This window comes from Leopardus geoffroyi, chromosome C3, assembly GCF_018350155.1.
Source record: "Leopardus geoffroyi isolate Oge1 chromosome C3, O.geoffroyi_Oge1_pat1.0, whole genome shotgun sequence".
NCBI classification, from domain to species: domain Eukaryota; kingdom Metazoa; phylum Chordata; class Mammalia; order Carnivora; family Felidae; genus Leopardus; species Leopardus geoffroyi.
Genome location: NC_059338.1, coordinates 125542128 through 125562787, shown reverse-complemented (window position 1 = coordinate 125562787; position 20660 = coordinate 125542128). Strand labels below are relative to the sequence as shown.

General features: G+C 40.0%; 1 protein-coding gene and 1 pseudogene across 1 annotated transcript in view; both read left to right on the top strand.

Moving 5' to 3' along the window:
- The first annotated feature begins 5092 nt into the window (after positions 1-5092).
- On the top strand, positions 5093-6703 carry LOC123584893 (annotated as a pseudogene).
- Positions 6704-16741: 10038 nt separating this feature from the next.
- STMN2 (stathmin 2) overlaps positions 16742-20660 on the top strand; it is a 46851-nt gene continuing 42932 nt past the window's right edge. The window contains exon 1 of the mRNA XM_045454815.1: positions 16742-16966. Within this exon, the coding sequence (XP_045310771.1) occupies positions 16948-16966 (19 nt within the window). The 5' untranslated portion in view covers positions 16742-16947. The remainder of the gene's footprint in view (positions 16967-20660) is intronic.

Sequence of the window (20660 nt, the reverse complement as noted above, 5' to 3'; positions counted from 1 at the left end):
ATCCCCTGATCATTCAATCTTTGCATCACAAAAATGTAGGTAATCCGTTCATCTTAATGTTTTGTGACATAAGACACATTATGCCATCTATAAGAAATTCTTAACAAAAAGTGTGAGGGAATTACAATAAGGGAATAGGACATTCTTGCCTTAACTGGGGTGGACACCAAAAGCATTACCAGTAACCATCACCCAGAAATTTACATACCACACACATTCCACAGTCATAGTTTTTTGAAAAGAACTGAAAATACCCTCCCTGATAACTGTCAGCTCTAGGACAGGTAGCTGTCTCTGAGATCTGCAGTCAAGCAGAAGGAAGGAAATAATAAAGAGAAAAGTACAAATCAATGAAATATGAAACAAAATACAATAGAAAAAAATCAATGAAACCAACAGTCAGAATGATACAGAAAAAAAGAGCAAAGACACAAATTACCAATGTCAGTAGTGAAAAAGGACACTTCAATAGAAATCTGAAAAGACATTACAAAAATAATAAGGGAGTAGCAAGCGTTTGCATTACTTGAAAAGCAAAGAACTATAATTGTTTGTATGAGACTTGTACAAATACACTTAGGAGGGGATGTAGATGGAATGGGATTAATTGCTTCTGGCTTGTCTGAAGACTAAGGACCTCCCAAGAAATCTGCAAGGTGCAAGACTTTTTCTTTCTTCGGAAAAGAAATAGGAATCCCATAGAAATATACAAAATGAGGCAAATCAAGATGTAAAAACAGCTTTTTCATGCCAAAGACAAAATATTAATAACACCTCAAAGTGAGCCCATAGCTGGACTTGAAGAAGTACTCCTGGAAAAATACTACTAAAAAGAGCACACAATGAAAAAGGGGGAAATCCCAACTTTTTCCAGGAATGTGATAAGGTTTTTCCATTGAGTATGAAATACATTCTTTTATATATATATATACGACATCTTCTTTTTTTTTTAATTTTTTTTAAATATGAAATTTATTGTCAATTTGGTTTCCATACAACACCCAGTGCTCATCCCAACAGGTGCCCTCCTCAGTGCCCATCACCCACCCTCCCCTCCCACCCATCCCCCATCAACCCTCAGTTTGTTCTATGTTTTTAAGAGTCTCTTATGGTTTGGCTCCCTCCCTCTCTAAATTTTTTTTTCCTTCCCCTCCCCCATGGTCTTCTGTTAAGTTTCTCAGGATCCACATGAGAGTGAAAACATATGGTATCTGTCTTTCTCTGTATGGCTTATTTCACTTAGCATCACACTCTCCAGCTCCATCCATGTTGCTACAAAGGGCCATATTTCATTCTTTCTCATTGCCACGTAGTATTCCACTGTGTATATAAACCACAATTTCTTTATCCATTCATCAGTTGATGGACATTTAGGCTCTTTCCATAATTTGGCTATTGTTGAAAGTGCTGTTAAAAACATTGGGGTACAAGTGCCCCTATGCATCAGCACTCCTGGATGCCTTGGGTAAATTCCTGGTGGTGCTACTGCTGGGTCATAGGGTAGGTCTATTTTTAATTTTTTTGAGGAACCTCCACACTGTTTTCCAGAGTGGCTGCACCAGTTTGCATTCCCACCAACAGTGCAAGAGGGTTCCCGTTTCTCCACACCCTCGCCAGCATCTATAGTCTCCTGATTTGTTCATTTTAGCCACTCTGATAGGCATGAGGTGATATCTCAGTGTGGTTTTGATTTGTATTTCCCTGATGAGGAGCGACGTTGAGCATCTTTTCATGTGCCTGTTGGCCATCTGGATGTCTTCTGTGAAATACATTCTAAGGAAACGTATTGATATACCATTTATACCAGGGAATATTAATAAATTATATTATAAATTCTCTCAATTTGAGAGGAACTCCTATTATGATTGGTTTATAAAGACTAATTACGCTCTTATTTAAACTAGCCTAGGGAAGCAAACTCCAAGAAAGGAAAGTAAAAATGCTTTTGAAATGCTGGCCCTTTAAGAACTTGAAAAAGTTGAAATTCGTGAGGAAAGAAAGAAAGAAAAAGAACAAGTTCACCTGAATCATATTAATGGATTTAGTTGCTACATTATAAGATAAAGAGAAAATAAATACCGGTTTAATCAACCTATCAAAAAGTTTGTCTTTTTTTTTTTTAAGTAGAACTTTAGTTCTTTTAAGTGAAGTTTAAATATTGGTCATGTAAATACAGAAAAATTCCATAAGGATAAGTTTGGGTAATATTCCTAAACAAAGCAAATCCTGCTAAGGTGCTAGTGTGTGACAGTTCTCAGTTACCTACTTCCCAGTTTTCTCTATAACTGAATGACTAAAAGTTGCTTAGGTTTTTTTAAGTTGAAGCTAATATAGATGATATGGTAGTTGCAAAGAGATACTGGTATTGTATGGTAGGTGTGTTTTACATGTTTCTCAAGGTAACCAAGGCAATTTTATTAGGATGGCAAATTCAGTGAGGGTAGCAATTGTCCTGGACCTGCTGATGAGGCTAATATTTTTTTTTAATATTAAACACCTAAGTAATTTTATGCCTATTTGTGCATGTTTAAATACATGCATATATAAATGCATACATTAGAAAACAAAGAAAGCTTAAAAATCATAGTTCAGAAAAAGATTGATCTTTGAGTATAATTTTTGTGTTTTTTATGCTCTTAAACCATTTTTTAAATTGTTATTTCTGTTTCCAATTGTGGTAAAATACATATAATTTAAGTCATTTTTAACATGAAATTTCTTTGTTTCTGAAAAGCCTATGGTTTCAAATATCTGTTATACTTGCTATTATATTTACTTTAAATATTTTAAATATTATGCCTTTTCTAAACCAAGTAATAGTTTCCCAACCTTAGGCATCTGTGATTGAGGCTGTATCGATGTAATGACCAGTTTCCTCTGACAAATCTCTTTAAAACTGTCTTTCCCAAGTGTAGGCCCAAATTCAGAATGCTAAAATTGTTAACATACCTTTTTCACTCAAACAATCCTTGGTGCTCCTCAGATAGGCCACTGAGTTTACTACTTTACCTTATAAAGGATGGATACTGGATATAATCGAAATATTATTTCTACATATATTAACAATCTCAATCACCATGAAAGCTAACTAATATAAATGGCCCAGAGACCCTCTTTTGGCATCTAGAATCAGAAAATTCCTTTTCCTTTCTTAAGTAGACCTTACAACAACTCTCGAATTCAGGCACCCCATTTATAAAAACCCTTCTCATTAAAGGTAGAAGAAAAAAACTGTGCTTTGTGATGCTTATCTCCCAAACTGGAACCTTGTCATAAACCCATTGTTTTCCTTGGCATTTTTCTTGATCTTGTGTGTTGACTCATCATGTTTACAAGTGGGAGGGCAGCAGCTCCACTCGTTAAAGTCTCCGTAGAAGGTAGAAGGCCTTGCCTGTCCCACTCTGACTCTCTAATAGAGTACAGGTCTCATTACTCCAAACTAGCACCCAGCACTTCCGGGCCAGCCTGACTACCACCAAAAAATCTACTTTGTCTGTTTCTCATATAATTGTCAACTGCTGACCCAATCTAAATCCAGCCACATTACTACTTTCACTTCCTGGTAGAGACGACTTCCATGACCCTTTAACAGTTTTCCAATACTGTTATATCTGTTATATACTTGTAAGTCGCTTAGAGAGTTGATCTTAAAAATTCTCACCACTGTAGAACCAAACTAAAATGGAGTCACTAACGTCAAGGACAAAATAGAGGTGGTCAGCACAGGTGCATGAAGGAAATGTAACCTAACCTAACACAAATTTATGGCTCTTCCCAGAAATCAGCAGAGGATACCAGCTCGTCCCCGAACATCACATCTGTTCATGCCATCTCTGGACTTTCTTGTTCCCCTGACTCACCTACCTTGATTCAAATAGGGGAAAAAACCCACTAGGCAACCAATTAGCCGCAAAATAATGTCCTCACTGACCCCATAAAAATCCCTTTGTGAACAACTCAGGGTTTACTGCTCCCGTAGCCTTGAGTTTTGCAGCTTGCTGGTGGAAAGCCTTGCAAGAAACACCTTTCTTCGTTTTATTCAGTATGCAGAGTTTGGTTTTTGACACCACAAAAAAGAAATAGTAATCATGTGATGTGATAGAAGTGTTAGCTAACACTGTGGTGGTAATCATTTTGCAATATATAATTATATCGAATCAACATATTGTACATCTTAAATTTACACAATGTTGCATGTCAATTATATATGAATAAAGCTGGAGGGAAAAAAGAATTTAAATTAATAGCTGTTCATAATGCTCCATCTTGATTCAACTCATGTTCTCTTAAAAACCCTGATACATTATTTGTTGATGGCATATATCTTAAAAATAGTCAATGTATATTTTGTGCTGGGCAGTGTTTATAGAAGCTACCTCATTTAAAGCTTTAAGTTAACAGCTCTGTTGATAATAGATAAGACTTAGAAGTCATTCATGATTGCAACTTTGTTGGGTCCCCAGAAGCACATTCATTTGTGTAGAATATTTATTAGAGTGTACACTTGCCACACGAAGCACCCACAATGACAAAGGCAAATTGATCCAGACTTTTCAAAAATATTGGAGGGGGGTATTTCCCAAGAGATGTAACAGGTGACCAAATCTTGCCTTTCCTGTAATTATCTTGACCCAGCAAAAATGATAAAAGTATGGTATGACTCCCCTCAAGGCCAGTTTGAGCATTTATAAGATTTCATTTAGTTGCCCCAAAAACAAAGCTTTAATTTTTAGAAATATATATATATATATATATATATATATATATATATATATATATTAATTTTCTGGTGAAATTGAAGCTTTCTTTGCTAAAAGTCTAACATTCTAATTTTTGAGGGGGAAAACTTACCCCCCTTAACAGGTGAAATGCTTAAGAAGTTATACAAGATTCTTCTTTTACTTTTTTAAAATGTTTCTTTATTTATTTTGAGAGAGAGCGCACATGCACGTAAGTGGGGCAGGGCAGAGGGAGAGGGAGAGAGAATCCCAAGCAGGCTCCACGCTTAGCGTGAAGTCTGACGTGGGGCTCGATCTCACAACCGAGAGATCATGACCTGGGCCAAAATCAAGAGTTGGGTCCTTAACCAACTGAGCCACGAAGGCACTCCCAATACTCTTCCTTCAAAACAAAACTCATTGGCGGCAACGGGACTCAGCTTTGGCCTCCTGCCACTTCCTCTCAGCTCCATTGATACCATCACCATGGTCCCAGCTGGTAGTGCACTGATTGGAACGGCTGTCATGAGCAGAACTTAGTTTTGAACATGAATAACCGTGGCTTTGTGGTGTGTACTTTTAATAGAAAAGTCTCCAGAGTTGGTAATTTCTTGACCAATGGGGCGAAGGCAACCAAAGTGGTTGATGCTCACTCCAGGCTGAAGAAGTGCAGGCCGATCAGACTGTTTGTGATGGCTGCTTAAGCTGTTGATGACTTCATTGAAAAATTAGTACCATTGTTAGACGCTGGTGACATCATCATTGATGGAGGAACTTCTGGATACAGGGATACCACAGTGTTGAGACCTCAAGGCCAAGAGTATCTTGTTTGTGGAGAGTAGAGTTAACGGTGGAGAGGAAGGGGCCCAGGATGGCCAAGAGGGACAAAAAAGGCTGGCCACACATCATTTTGTGACTGGGTGGGAGATGAAGGAGCAGGACACTTTGTGCAGATGGTGCACACTGGAATAGAGAACGGGGAAATGCAAACTCATCCATAAGGCTTACCGCTTGATGAAAGATGTTCCAGGCATGGAACACAATGAGATGGCAAAGGCATTTGAGGAATGGAATAAGACAGAGCTAGGATTGAAATCACAGCCAATATTCTTAAGTTCCAAGACAGCAATGGCAAACACCTGCTGCTGACGATCAAGGACAACGAGAGGCAGAAGGGCACAGGAAAGTGGACCACCATCTCAGCCTTGGAGTACCATGGTCCTGTCACCCTCCTTGCAGAAGCAATTTTTCTTGATGTTTATCATCTCTGAAGGATGAGAGGATTTAAGTTAGCAAAAAGCTGAAGGGTCCCCAAAGATCCAGTTTGAAGGTAAGAAATCATTCCTGGAGGACATTCAGAAGGCCCTCTATGCTTCCACGATCATCTTATGTGCACAAGGCTTCATGCTGCTAAGACAAGCAGCCACGGAATTTGGCTGCACCCTCAACTATGGTGGTGTCACCCTGACATGGAGGGGGTCTGCACCATTAGGAGTGTGTTCCTAGGAAACATAAAAGATGCATTTGATCAAAACCCATAACTTCAGAATCTACTACTAGATGACTTTTTTAACTCAGCTGTTAAAAACTACCAGGACTTCTGGCAGCAGGCAGTCAGCACTGGTGTCCAGGCAGGTATTCCCGTGCCCTGCTTCACCACTGCCCTTTCCTTCTATGATGGGTACAGACACGAGATGCCACCTGCCAACCTTATCCAGGCCCAGTGGGGTTACTTTGGGGCTCACACTTATGAACTCTTACTTAGCCAAACCTGGGCAGTTTAATCACACTAATTGGACAAGCCATGGTGGCAGCATGGCATCATCTTCATACAGTGCCCAATCGGACTGGTTACCCGCCACAATGCCACAGACTGGGACATTCCACTTACCTCACAGCACTGCTCACACAGCCCTCTGCCCTATCTTCTGATCAGACCTCTTAAAATAAAGTCTCATAAGAGACTCCTGAAGGAGCCAACCTGAGTTTACTTGTAACATAGATCTGTGAGCACCACCTTGCCCTCTGCCCTTGCTTCTTAAGACCAACCAGGAGCTGAGGCACTTGGGTGGCTCAGTCGGTTGAATGTCTGACTTTGGCTCAGGTCATGATCTCACGGTTCATGAGTTCAAGCCCTGTGTTTGGCCGTGTGTTGACAGCTCAGAGCCTGGAGCCTGCTTCAGATTCTGTGTCTCCCTCTGTCTCTGCCCCTCCCCATTCGTGTTCTGTCTCTGTCTCTCAAGTATAAATAAATGTTAAATTTTTTTTATTTATATTAAAAAAAAAAAGACCAACCAGGAGTTGACTGTGTGCGAGGTAATGAGAATCAGCTCCGGGAAACAGTTTTCCAAGTATCCCCTGTGGTTAGGGAGTCAGTGGCAGTTTCACTTGATAGAAGCACACATAGATGGGCGCAGTTTCTGTGGAATTTGCTCAAATTGAAGCGGAATTCCTTTGTTTCCCTACTTAATAAAAGATCCATTGTAAAAAACAAAAACAAAAATAGACACTCATTAGCCTATTAGCATAAAAGCTCTGAGGAGGTAAAAAGAATTAATAATATTTTTAAGTTTTTTACATTTTTATTCTTAAAAAATCCATAGTTACAGGAAAGTCCCAAGAACAGTTAACCCCTATGTGCCCTTCATCTGTATTCACTAATTGTTAACATTCCCACATTTGCTTTATATCTCTCTCCTTTCTCTGTCTTTATATATATTATATATATTCATAAAAATAATAAAATGATTATTATTACTAATGCTAAACCATTTAAAAGTTGATTACAGACATTATGACCTTTATTTTTATGTTTTTAATTGTTGACCCTATATTTTTCAATACCCTTACGTTTCTCTTTTAGGAGTAGGCATATTTTCTTACAAAACCTCATTCCAGTGATCAAATTCAGAAAAATCAATATTGGTATAGTGTCATAATAGAATATACTACTCATCTCCTATACATCATTCTTGATCTAGAATCCATTCCGGAATCACCAGTTGCAATCACTGATTGTCACGTCTCTTTACTTTATCTGTCACAGTTTCTCATGTGTCTTTACCTTTATGAGATTGATATTTTTTAAGCATACAAGCAAGTTGTTTTATGGACTCTCCATCGGTATGGGCTTTTTGATGTTTCGTTATAATGAATTTTTAGATGTTTGGCAGGAGAACCAAGTAACTAATGCTGTTTGTAGTGTACCACATCTAGAGACACATGATGGTCATTTATCACTATTGCTAGTGATGTTAACTTCAATTGCTTGGCTCAGTTGGCTTCCACAAGATTTCAAGGTTCCATCATCAATATTTCCTTTGTAATTAATAAGTAATCTGTGAGGAAATACTCTAAGACAGTTTAGTTATCTCTTTCTCATCAAATTTTCACCTAGTCATTTCAGCATTTAATGATTATTGCCTAAGTCAGTGATCACTATGGCACTTGCAGAATGATGATTTTTTTTCCAACTCTATCTTTCCTCCTACATTTATTATATAATATTCCATGATAAAGAAGAGCTTTTCCTTTTCTCCCATGTATTTATTTATCATAAATACATAATTAATTATTATTTGATTTAATGTGTTGTTTTTTTTTTTTTTTTTTTTGAGAGAGAGCACACACAAATGGGGATGGGACAGAGGGAGAGGGAGAGAGAGAATCTTAAGTAGGTTCCATGGCAGCGCAGAGCCCAATGCAAGGCTCAGTCTCACAATTCTGAGTTGAAATCAAGAGTTGCTTGGGGCGCCTGGGTGGCTCAGTCGGTTGAGCATCCGACCTCGGCTCAGGTCATGATCTCACAGTCTGTGAGTTCGAGCCCTGCATCTGGCTCCGTGCTGACAGCTCAGAGCCTGGATCCCGTTTCAGATTCTGTGTCTCCCTCTCTCTCTGACCCTCCCCCGTTCATGCTCTGTCTCTCTCTGTCTCAAAAATAAATAAACGTTAAAAAAAATTAAAAAAAAAAAAGAGTTGCTTAACCAACTGAGCCACCCAGAAGCCCCTTTGCTGCTATATTTGTATTGATAGTTAGATTGTCCCATATTTGCCATCGAGATCCCTTCAAGCTGGCTCCTGTGTCCTTTTTACAATGCCCATTAGTTTTTAGAGCTTCCTTTTTTTTTTTTTTTTTTTTTTCATTAAATAAGGTCCTTCAGACTTATCTTGAATTTTCTGTGTCCCAGCCCTGGAATCAGGCAAGTCTCTAATCTATTGAGAAACCATCACATGGTTTGTTTAATGTTTATTTATTTTTTAGAGAGAGACAGACAGAGTATGAGCAGGAGAGGGTCAGAGAGAAAAGGAGACACAGAATCTGAAGCAGGTTCCAGGCTCTGAGCTGTCAGCACAGAGTCCAATGGGGCTTGAACCCATGATGTGAGATTATGACCTGAGCCAAAGTTGGACGCTTAACCAACTGAGCCACCCAGGCACCCCTGATGTGGTTTGTTTAAATCTACTTAGAGTGTTTGTTCTGTACAATAATACCAATAAGTTTATGTCTCCTCAACATATGCTCTCAAGGAATCTTTTTCCTACATTTATGTTTTCTCATGCTGACTACATGAAAATGTGGTATATACTTTGACAAGATCATCCTGCCCTAGCTGTTTTTAGTGGAGAATGGTATTTCAAAACCAAACTCTGGGTGTTAACTGCTCATTATATCAGTGTGTAATTGCTTCTTAGCTCAATCAGCAGATAAAACTAAGAAGCATAGACTTTTATTATAGATATGGTGTATTTTAAATCATGAATTAGGAAATGCATATATATTTTTATACTATGAATTTTTAGACATCTAATTCCAATCTAATACCACAATATTCTTTATTTTTTTAATTTACTTTTATTTATTTTGAGAGAGATAGTGACAGCAAGCAGGGAAGGGGCAGAGAGAGAAGAGGGAGACAGAATATCAAGCAGGCTCTGCATTGTCAGTACTGAGCCCAATTGAGGCCTCAAACTCAAGAACTGTGAGATCATGATCTGAGCTGAAATTAAGAGTCAGCCACCACCCAGGTGCCCCTAATACCACAATATTCTTTTCTACCTTTCCAAATTCTATATTTGTATCTCTCTTCTGCCACAGAGACAAACCTGACTCCCAATAATAAGATTATATTGACTCAGTTCTCAATCCTACTGTATATACAAAATGGTTCCAGAATTTCCACACCCAGTACTATACAAACAAGAACAATTTTGAAATGTTCAAGGAGCAGGTTTTGGTTTTTTGGATTCGGAGTTGTTTTGGGTTGTGGGGGTGGGGGAGTTTGTAGTTTTGTTGTCTTTAAATTGAGGGTATATAATCAAAGCACTGTGTTTAAAAGTTATGAACTAAGAGTATTTAAAATTAGAACAATTAATATTTACAGAAGAATCTGATCCTCCTTATCTTAAAGTTCTTCCCTAACCTTAATTATGATATAATGTACATCACAAAATCCCCATAAATTCTCACGTTTTTACTAAGTTATCCTTATTACATCTTGATCTTGACAGGTATTTTCAAAACCTAGTATCATATACAATCATACCCAACAGGTGCAAACTGTACTTCCTAAAGAGATACCTGTGCACACACCTCTATGTAATACACAACCAGTAGATTGGTTATATGGGGAAAGACACCGATGAAAATCAGTTTTAGAACTGTATTGAAAACAGGGTCATTCAAGTGTTTCTAACCACTAATGCTGTTCTTAAATTCCAGAACACATAATCCATGGATTTATATTTTCCAATGCAAATGTACCAAGGATTTTTACAACCTAAATATCCGTTCCCATTGGAGATCTAATTCAGAAGCAGGAAATTTACAGAAATAAAAAAGACAACTGCCACAGACCATTGCCACGGCTGCCAACATTGCCAATTGTGGAATTTTATATCTGGTCCAGATCCTCCTAAAAAGTATTAACCCAAACACATCTAATGCATACGTCTCAATCGAACTCTAGGCCTCCCACAATTACTGCTGTTACATATATACCCAGGGCCTCACAATCACCCATACGACGTCAAAAATGGGAAGGGACACGTCACTAACGATGCAAATTATAAGTCAACTGTTTTGTCACAAATCAGTTCAGAACCATCACGTGATTTGTTTAAAGCTACCAAAAATGTTTGTTCTTCACAATTAGACTAATTACAACTAGGCAGAAACTGGTACCGATTGATTATCTTTATGCCCTCTCAGTACACACCCAAGGGACTATTTTTCCTATATAATTAGATGGGCCTTCCATGCTAATGACATCAACATATGACCTATACTTTGAGAAAATCATACTGCTTTTCTAAGGATTCAAGACAAATCCCTCTGCATCTCATATTTGTGGTGAGAAACCTGGCAAGGTAGCTTATCAAAAAAGATCCAAGACACCAGGTACCATGAAAATGTCGTCCTCAGACTGAAATGTGTGATCCACAATTTATAACTGACTATAACTGAATGACAAATAAAAGAGCTTAAGCACTCAACCCACAAAAAAATTGTTGGCTAGACTAGTTCCAGCTAATAAAATTGTCCCTGACTATTTACAGGCCAACCAAATCCTGAATCAATACAATAACTAATGCCCAGGGAAACACTTGAAGAAAAGTGGAATCGTTAATTTGGGGGAGAAGGAAGGAGTTGGAATGGTACATAGATTTTAGGGTTGGCCAAATTTATCCATGAGACTTATACTCCTGGTTGGTTCTAGGCCAATTAAAAATTAGATACGAAGTGGGATTGCAAATATTTCTTTTAATATTATGACTGTCCTCATACATCTTCCCTTTTCTACTGAATCATATTGCTTAAAAGCTATTCCATTGCCACTATGCCAGAGTGACAACTAGCTGATGCTACCACTGTCAAAACAACTGAAGTCACTACAACTCACTTAGCCCACTTTGACCAAAAGGAGGACAGTATTATGATAAGCAAGAAATAGTACAGTCATCGTTTCACTAAGGAGGGGTGTTCAGCGAAGTCCAGGCAACAGTTCAGCAATAGTCATACCCAGAAATAAAACACATCATTTTCCGAGTTTTCAGAAAGAGTTTTCAGAAAACTCATAAATAACTACAGTTACCTTCCCTGACAAATGCCAGTTTGCTTCAAAGAAAATGTTCCCCCTGATAAGTTTTAACTAATAGTTAAATACACATTTGAGCTAAAAGCTAATGTTACTGTCAAATTGAATTTTTGATGAAATAGCTTTTTAAAAATATTACTTAGATCTATTAATTCAATTTCATTTGATAATAAAGCAGAACAGGGGTGGGGTAAGTTCAGAGGGTCAGAGAACGAGTTAATAAATGATTAATAGAAAAATATCCCTGGAAGGCAGTATAATAAAATGCTTTTGCTTTTTTCCTTCCCTAATTCCTCCTCTTCATCCTTCCCTTCCTCCTCCTTCTCCTCCTCCTCCTCCTCCTCTTCCTCCTCCTCCTCCTCCTCCCCCTCCTCCTGGCTGTGATTTAAAATAAACAAAGTTCTTGGGCAACTAATGTTAATTGTATGTATAGTACTGTGCTCATTGTGGGGCTTCTGTTTAAAAAATAAAATAAAATGGGGCCTATGGGATAAATACAGTGAGTCATACTTCTCCTAGATTTCTCCTCCAGGCATTTCGGTATTATCTCCATTGTGTTCCCACTTGAGTGTTGTAAGCTAAAATGCTGAGTGGAATCCCAAGGGGAATCAACTTCCCAGCTTCGGTGGTGTCCAACTAATGTTCTCCTTGAACTCAAGTTGTAAATCAACTCACAGAGAGAAGGAAAGAGTCATAGTAGTTGCTGCCAAGAGAGCAAACAGTTTTCGAACACTACCAATTTAATGTAAAGATTCAACTTATTAAATTTATATTGTCCCTTTTATGATTAGAGCAAGTTCGTTCCCAAAAAAGTTCAATTATAAAACTATCAATAGGACTTACTCATCTCAATAGGTCATTTTGTTTCCAGGTAAATTATACTAATTATTAATATGTACAAGTCCCATTTGTACATAAAGAAAACCTTAGGTACAAAAAAAAGGAGATAATAATTAACTAAACATCCTTCATATTTAAATAACTGATCTAAGAGGAAATAATAAGATATGTTCATTCATCATTTCAGAAAACAACTCTAAAACACTGGAAAATTCCTGAACTATATAGATTTCATTATTAATAAGGAATACTCGCCTTTCTCAGGATGACTTCCTTTTAATTAAACCATATTAGATAGTGCTATTGAAGGGCACCTGGTTTTTTTTATTCTTTATTAATCTATAAAAGTTTAAATATACCAAAATAGTCAAAATGTTAGTCAATTAACTATTTTTTCATCTTACTATTTTAGATGCATTACTAGATATCTTCAGTTATAACTGCATTCCCAACTACCTAAAAAGAAATTTTATGGCTTCCCCTGCTGCCCCCCAAACTTCCTTTGTAATCAACTAATGTCAGATCAAAACAATTAACTCAACTCTAACAATATTTTTTGTATCTCACTAGCTTTTAATAATTACTTTAGAATTCCTTCCCAGACACTTGATTATTAATAGCAGAAAGTCATATGACTACATTAGATTACATCAGCTAAACCTCCAAAGCAACTGTTCCTCTCCACTTTGGAAAGAAATCAACACCTCAGGCTTCCTCACAGAGATAAAACACAATACACTGTAACCCACAGTAATTAAAATCTCTGTTAGCACATCTTTCATTTCCACAGCTTCCTCTTACTACTGTTAAAGATTTTAAAAAATTGACAAAGGTTTTATCCACCTCTGTCCTTTAGGGAATGGGGAAGAATATAAATAAACAATAGTAAACAGCTTAGTAACTGCTCCTGATAGGAGCTATGCAAAGAAATGTGGTTGAAAGCATCACTATGGCTTCACCAGGTTCAATCATTTTGAATTGTTTTCAACCGTATTTTATTATTGTCACTGTTAATTCACAAGTATTTATGGACTTTCAACTGTGTGAATCATGAAGCCAAGCACTATAAAGGATATAAAGATATACACTATTCAGTCCATACCCTTAAAAAGTTTAAATGTATTGGAAATGGTAAACATAGAAGCTATAATTTATTACGTATCCATAGTGATTTAGGCAGTTTATACATGATAACCCTACAGTCTACCCCAAATCCTGGAATACAGGCCTTATGTCACATTGTAGAAACTTAGTACTTATTCCTTAATTTGGGTATCCACCCATCCTTATCAAAATCATTTGTTTCAGGGAAAGCTGATTTTTATCTCCAGGCTTCTGGGGCCTATTCTATCTCTGTAGTTAGATGAGTCAAAAATCCTCTTTTTTTTTTTTTTTTTTTAATCAGAGCAACTTGATTGTGTTTTCTATACTTTGCAACCAAAAGCAGTCTAACTGATACCCAGGATATTTATCCTCCAAAATAAATATAATTTTCTTAAAGAGGTGAAGGTTACACTTTCTTTTATTGTGCATTAAAAAATTTAAACATTAAGGAGAAGGTTGGTGGTTTCATAATATAAAAGCCTGAAATTTCACTAAATAAATATTTGTTGGGTGAATAAATTGGCTGAACAAGTGAATGAATAATGAATAAACTATTGAATATAAAATAATTCTCTATTCCTATTTGCCCCTACCCTCCCAGGCCAATATCCATGATTCAAATTGTTATGTTAGAAGAAAAGAAAGAACAATAATTGATTAATAAGTCAGCTTTTTTAATTTATTTAGGGTTTTTTTTTTTTTTAGCCAGTTGATGATAGCCTGCTATCTCTGTATACTATAGTAAATCATACTAACCTACCCTCTTCCCTGCTTGACATTACTTAAAAATCACACAAAGCTGAGGTTAGGTGGCTAGCACCCAAAGAGTCAGAAATAGAAAAGAGTCACACATCTGACACTTGCCCCTATGTATACTGACCTCCTTCTCACATTTCTATCCATCAGTAAGTCATGTTCCCCAAAGGATGAGAGATTAGACAATAGAATGTGTGCGAGTTTTGTTCTGTTTTGTTTTTTTGTTTGATCCAAGTGCAGAAAAAGATCTCACTCAACTGCCAGTGGTAGTTGTTACAGACATTAATGTCATGACTTAGGGATCCTGTTCTCCAAGGAAGCTAGAGAATATGTAAACATGATACATAACCTGAGGGGAAAAGGTGTGGTGGGGAGAAGAGGAGTGCCATAAAGATTTGAGTCACACAGACCGGCTGAAGATCTCTCATCTCATTACTGGTAACTACTCCACTGAGAAGGAATTAGCTCTCACATTTAAAGTGGGAAATGACCCTAGAAAGGGAGAAAATGGCTATATATTTCCAGACCCTGCCAACATCCATACTGCTCTCTTGCTGTGTCATAGTCACAGACCTGTACAATGACAGGAAAAATAATTTCTAATCTTCCTGTTCAAGAAGTAATTTTATTGATCTCCACTTTATCTTTTATTTTTCCTATGATTCAGCAGGTCAGAATTGCTCTAGTTCCAATAGTTTTCTATCACTCAGCAGATGTCCATGGGGTTCAAATGTCTTACAAGTTAATAGGAGGTGAAGAAATTTATTTCAGCACCAAGGAGAGTGCCTGTTATTTTCAAATAGTTTTATGTTTAAAACTGCGTATTATTCATGAGCCTAGAATTTTTGATATATGACTTAATAGAAAGCTGCTAAGAAACTATTTCATTCATTAGAATAATCCCAATCATTTCTATAAAATTAAAAATTTGCCAGGATTCTGTGTGTATTCATGATTTCAACAATGTGCTATTCTTTTAGCTATCAACTGCAATGGAATTAGCGATTCTTTCCCTTTTTTCAAATGTCAAAAACCACAGTTTCCTGAATGGATCTAGACTAGAGGAAGGCTCAGAGAAATCACAGAAGTGTTAAATTAAAATCTCTATGAGAACAAGGTCTAAAATCTTTTTCACTGTTGTGTCCTCAAAGCTTGGCATGTGATAAACGCTCAATGAATATTTATGTGAGTCTTCTGAGAAAGAACGAATGAATGAATGACACTCATTAAGTCAATAAGAATGAATTAGTGAATGCCTTCTCTCTAATCAAAGGTCGCTTTTTGCACCTGATCTCACAGATCCTCACATACCACATCGCTCAGCCTGAAACTTTAACACATCTTTCTTTGACCTATATCAATTGGGTCTGCAGATCTCTGAAAAATCATCCCCCAGATCACACCTTTCATTGCCACTAAGCTTTCAGCATGAAGGTTTCTTCTTTGAAACCTGAAAGAGTCACTGGGGTTTCAATCCAGAGATGCAATTCTACATCTCCAAGGTAGAATGGCATTACCCATCTGTGGTCCTCCAATACCCAAGCCAATCAGTCAACCTGGTTCTGCCATGTAACCAGATGGAGAGGTCACAGACACTGGAAACTGACTCTCCCCTTCCTCCTTGAGGTACCCGGGTGGACCATAACTATTTGTCCCTATTCCTAAGTAACCCAGACAGCCCCTTCCTTCTGTGCCAAGAGTAGAAAACACCAGGCCTCACTCTGCCCAGAGACCTTCAAGAGTCCGAGACATCTGAGTCCCACTGTGCTGAGAGACAAAAGTCAATAATGCAGTTCTGTTTCAAGTTGCTACCATAGCCAGACATGGGGTCACTCTGGGGGACTAGAAACTACCAAAACAGGGTCAAAGGTGAAAGAGAAAACATGAACAAGTAAAACCACAACGTTTAAACAGATGTTTTCACTAGTCGGCATGCTGTGTAGACTTTTCAAAGCTTTAAATCCCTTCACCTTTTTAATGTCTATTTGTGAGATAAAACAAGTGTGAACAAAGTCAATCCTCTTGGCTCCCAGGTAGGCACAGCCCAGTTCTTAGCTCCTAGGAGGCTTCTGGGCTAAGGCTCCACTCTACTTGGACTGTACTATCAGGCCCCCAAAACGGGGGGGAGCTGCTAGGGAAGGACTGATTTCCATTTCAAACTGCATTCTGGTACTTTGTACTCCAGCACCATTGGTCGATCAATATTTAATGCTTGGAGATTCTGACTCTGCGGGAGTCATGTCAGGGGACCTTGGGAGCCAATCTGCTTGAGCTTCTGAGTGATAATTATTCATGGGCTCCTGCCTCTTGCTCTTTCTCTCGCACGGTCCCACTCTGCAGACTCAGTGCCTTATTCAGTCTTCTCTCTCGCTCTCTCCGCTGCTGTAGCTGGACCCTTCGCCTTCTCCACCGCTCAGCATCTGCACATCCCTACAATGGCTAAAACAGCAATGGGTAAGGCATCGCGCCTCGTTCTCCCTCGGCTCGACCTGGAGCCCACCTCTCACCTTCTCTCTTAGAGTTTTGAAGGCATTCAGAGATATTTTCTAGAGAAAAAGACGTTAAGGGTAAAACAGGAACCGGGAAGGACGAAGGCAGTTCTGGGGGTTTGGGAAGGGCAAAGAGGGTGTCTATGGAAATCTAAAACTAAAATTTTCTTTTGAAAGGTAGAAGCAGGTAAGTTGCCCTCCCATGGGTAGAGAATTTATTCTGTTTCCATGTTTAAAATTAGGGCTCAATCGTGGGGGGTGGGGGGAGCTACCTTTACTGTTTGCCTTAAATGGGGTTAAGGGACATTTTGGAAAGTGCTTTGTAACATCCTTTATTTCTTCTCTAGTTAAAAAAAGAAAATGGGGAAGAGGAGGGCAAGGTGAGGGAAAGAAAAAACAGAATGCGAAGTCAAATCGGTCCCTTCTAGGCTGTTTGAAAGATGGGTGGAGACTGGTGGAGGGGGGGGGGGGACGGGTGGAGAACGGGGCAAATTTTATGGTATTGTCTCGTCGGAGAAACCGCTAGTCCTGGGGCGCGGTGCGGGGAGGTTAGGGCGGGGGTGGGGGTGCTACGCTCCTTTGTTTTAGGGAAAGGGAGGGGAAGGAGAGAGGAAGTCGGGGAGGGCTTGGAGGGCGCGGGTGGGCAGCTGCAGGGGCGGGGAAGCGCGCGGTGGGGAGGGGTGGAGGGACAGCGGTTTCGAAGGCACTGGGGTGGGGTTTCTTTGTGTGAGGACGAGCGGTCCCAGGGGGAGGCACCTGCAGCGCTGGGCGCACAATGCGGACGGCCCCACCCTGTGCGAAGCCGCGCCGGCGCCCTCACTCCTCCCCGCTGCGGGGTGCAGCAGCATCAGCCGAAAGAGGGCCGGGTGGGGAACGCAGCGCGACGCCCAGGAGCCCAGCCCAGGAGGGACAGCAGGGCCACGCCCCGCGCTTCGCGCTCCTGACTCCCAGCCTCGGTTTCCGAAACAGACCCGACCATTGCCCCAGCCTTCCCGACCCTGGCCTCATTGTTCCGTTTTACAGAGAGAGGAGGGAAAAAGTGGGTTAACATTTTTCTTTTCAAAACCACATAGGGTGGCTAGACATTGACGCCGATGAAGGCTTCTTTGAACTCATTGATCATTTTGGGTAAAAGCTTCGGGAACCTAGGTGTGTGTAGATATAATCATAATACAGATCCAAGAGAGGCCAACTTCTTTAATTGAGCCACGCGAAATACCCGTCTTGTAGGTCAAACAGGGCCGAAAAATGGCAATTTTCATAGGCTCAACCTGTATCACTGAAACAGTCCAGACACAGAGATCCCCCACCGGTCGTGCGCCTCTAGTGTCCCACGGTTCTGGCGCTCGGTGGCCCCGGGGGTGGACAGGCTGGGAGGGACCCGAGGTCTGGTGGCTGCTGGAAGCACCCCTCCCCCGGGACCCGGTGCTGGTTGCGGAGAAGGGAAAAAGCGATGGACAGGGCTCTCTCTGCACAGCTCCGCCCTGCCCCACCCTTTCCGTGGTGCTGGGAAGACCTCGGGCTCCGAGGCTTGGCAAGGAAACGGAGCTGGGGAAAGGCTGTTGAACGGTCTGCAGTCCTAGAGCCCCTTGTTGCAACCCCGCAGTCCAGAACAGCCCAGACACCCTTCGAGATGCGCAGACACCCGGCTTTGCTCTGGGTCCTGGCGCCGAGCCCCTCCCAGCCCAGAGGGTGGCTCTGCAGAAAAGCTGGCTCGAGCCCCGCCCGGCCACACAAAGGCGCGGCCCCACCCCAGCCGGCCGCAAGACCGCAGAGGTGACCCCTGCCCAGGGGTGCGGGAAGGGTTTTTCTCTTCTCGCTTTCCCCCAGCCCTCGGAGCTCAGGCACTTTCCCCTAGCTGAAACCCTCGGCCCACGCGCGGTTCTCCATTATTTCCCGGGACGAAGACCCTTTGGAGAGTCTCTCTAGGAGGACCCTCACTAATCCAGCGGGGCGCGGCTCGGCCCCACCCCTCCCAGCTGCGACCTAGACCAGTCAGCCGCTGGCCGGATGGGGGCGCACTGGGCGAGCCGGCGCGTGGAGCGCTGCCAGCCCTGCAGAGCCCAGCGCCGCGCCCTGTACTCCCCTCCCCCGAGCTGGGCGCTCGCCCCCGCGGGTGCAGCCCGGGAGACCGGTTTCTGCGCAGTGTCCTGAGCTACCCCCGCTTCGCACAGTTCGCGGTTCACCCGCAAGTCCAGAAAGGTTCTCAGAATGAGGGACGGGGGCAATCTCGCTCTGCGCTCTGCACCCCCACCAAGAGGTTTCTGCTGCAGGAGGGCGGCTACAAACTCATCATTATCAATATTACTTTAAATCATTATCATTATAATATTATTATTATTTCATGACTCAACGGCCTTATGTGTTCAAAAGGTTCAAGTGATTTAATTTGATTAAGGATTATTAACCTTTGTTGCACTCACTTTTCTTCCTTCTACTCCTCCCTGCCTTCTCCCCCACCCCTTAAAAAAAGAGTTTTTTGTCCTGTTGTTCATTTTACATTATAAAGCGAATGTATTTTCAATCCCTGTCCGGATCACGTATGTTCATGTGGGTCGGATATTACGTGCAGGTGCTTACTAAGAGTAGGATTTGTGTGCCAAAGATTGCTGGAAAATTCTCCGCACATAATTGTTACTGCAATGGGTAAAATTATACATATACAATTAAGAGGTTATGATTTTCACTGTATATTCCATAAAGTTATATCTATCAATATATAAATACAGGTTATGCAAAAAATTTTAACTGTTTTTTTCTTTTTCTTTTTTTTTGAAACTGATCTTCCAATTGCTGATTCTTGATACAGTCTCAATTCTGCACAGAAACCCGGATCTTGAAATGGTAGCCACTATCCCATTAATAAAAATCCCACCCATAATATGACAATGCAAGGGTCCTTTCTGCCATGAATAAGCTGTATTTGCAAAACATGAAAAGAAGTACAACCTCCACAATATTAAAATAACGGATTTTGACATCGTTTCAATTGCAAAGCATAATCAATTAATCACCAGGGCGGGTGCTTTTTCCTGATTCATTAAACAATTATTCAGCATGATTGTACTAGGGGCATATAGAATTCCCCATTATCTTCTCCAATGAAGTGGGCGCCTTCTAAATGGATATATAAATAACCGGAAGTGGAAAAATGAGGATTTGGTCAGGCTTTCAAGATAAAACTAAAAAAGAAACAGCAGTAGCTTATCAATTAATGATATATGTGATTACTACCTGCTGAGTAAGCTGAGCCTGCAATAAGCATTATGTGACCCAGTGTATTCCTAATACACATGGCTAGTATGATGGTACAAATAAATATACCGGTGATGTTTGTCTACACATGTTAAAATTCTCTGAAAGTACATTTTGAAATAATGAATAATTAAGATTGAATGGTTTTTAACATTAAAATCTGGAATTTTGTTCAGTCACAACTCGCAATGGTTTTGTGAAGTAATTTGTAGTAAATTATTCCATCCTAAGGGGGAGGGGAGTATTTTTATTGTTAGAACAATTGCCTCTGCTCTTAATCATTAACATTTTTAGCAGGATTTTATTTGTTGCACTAAAAACACGTTTGCTTACTTTGGGGATTTTTTAATTATTAATGGATAGATTCTGGAATAAGCATTCAGTCGTGTGGCCCAGTATGTCTT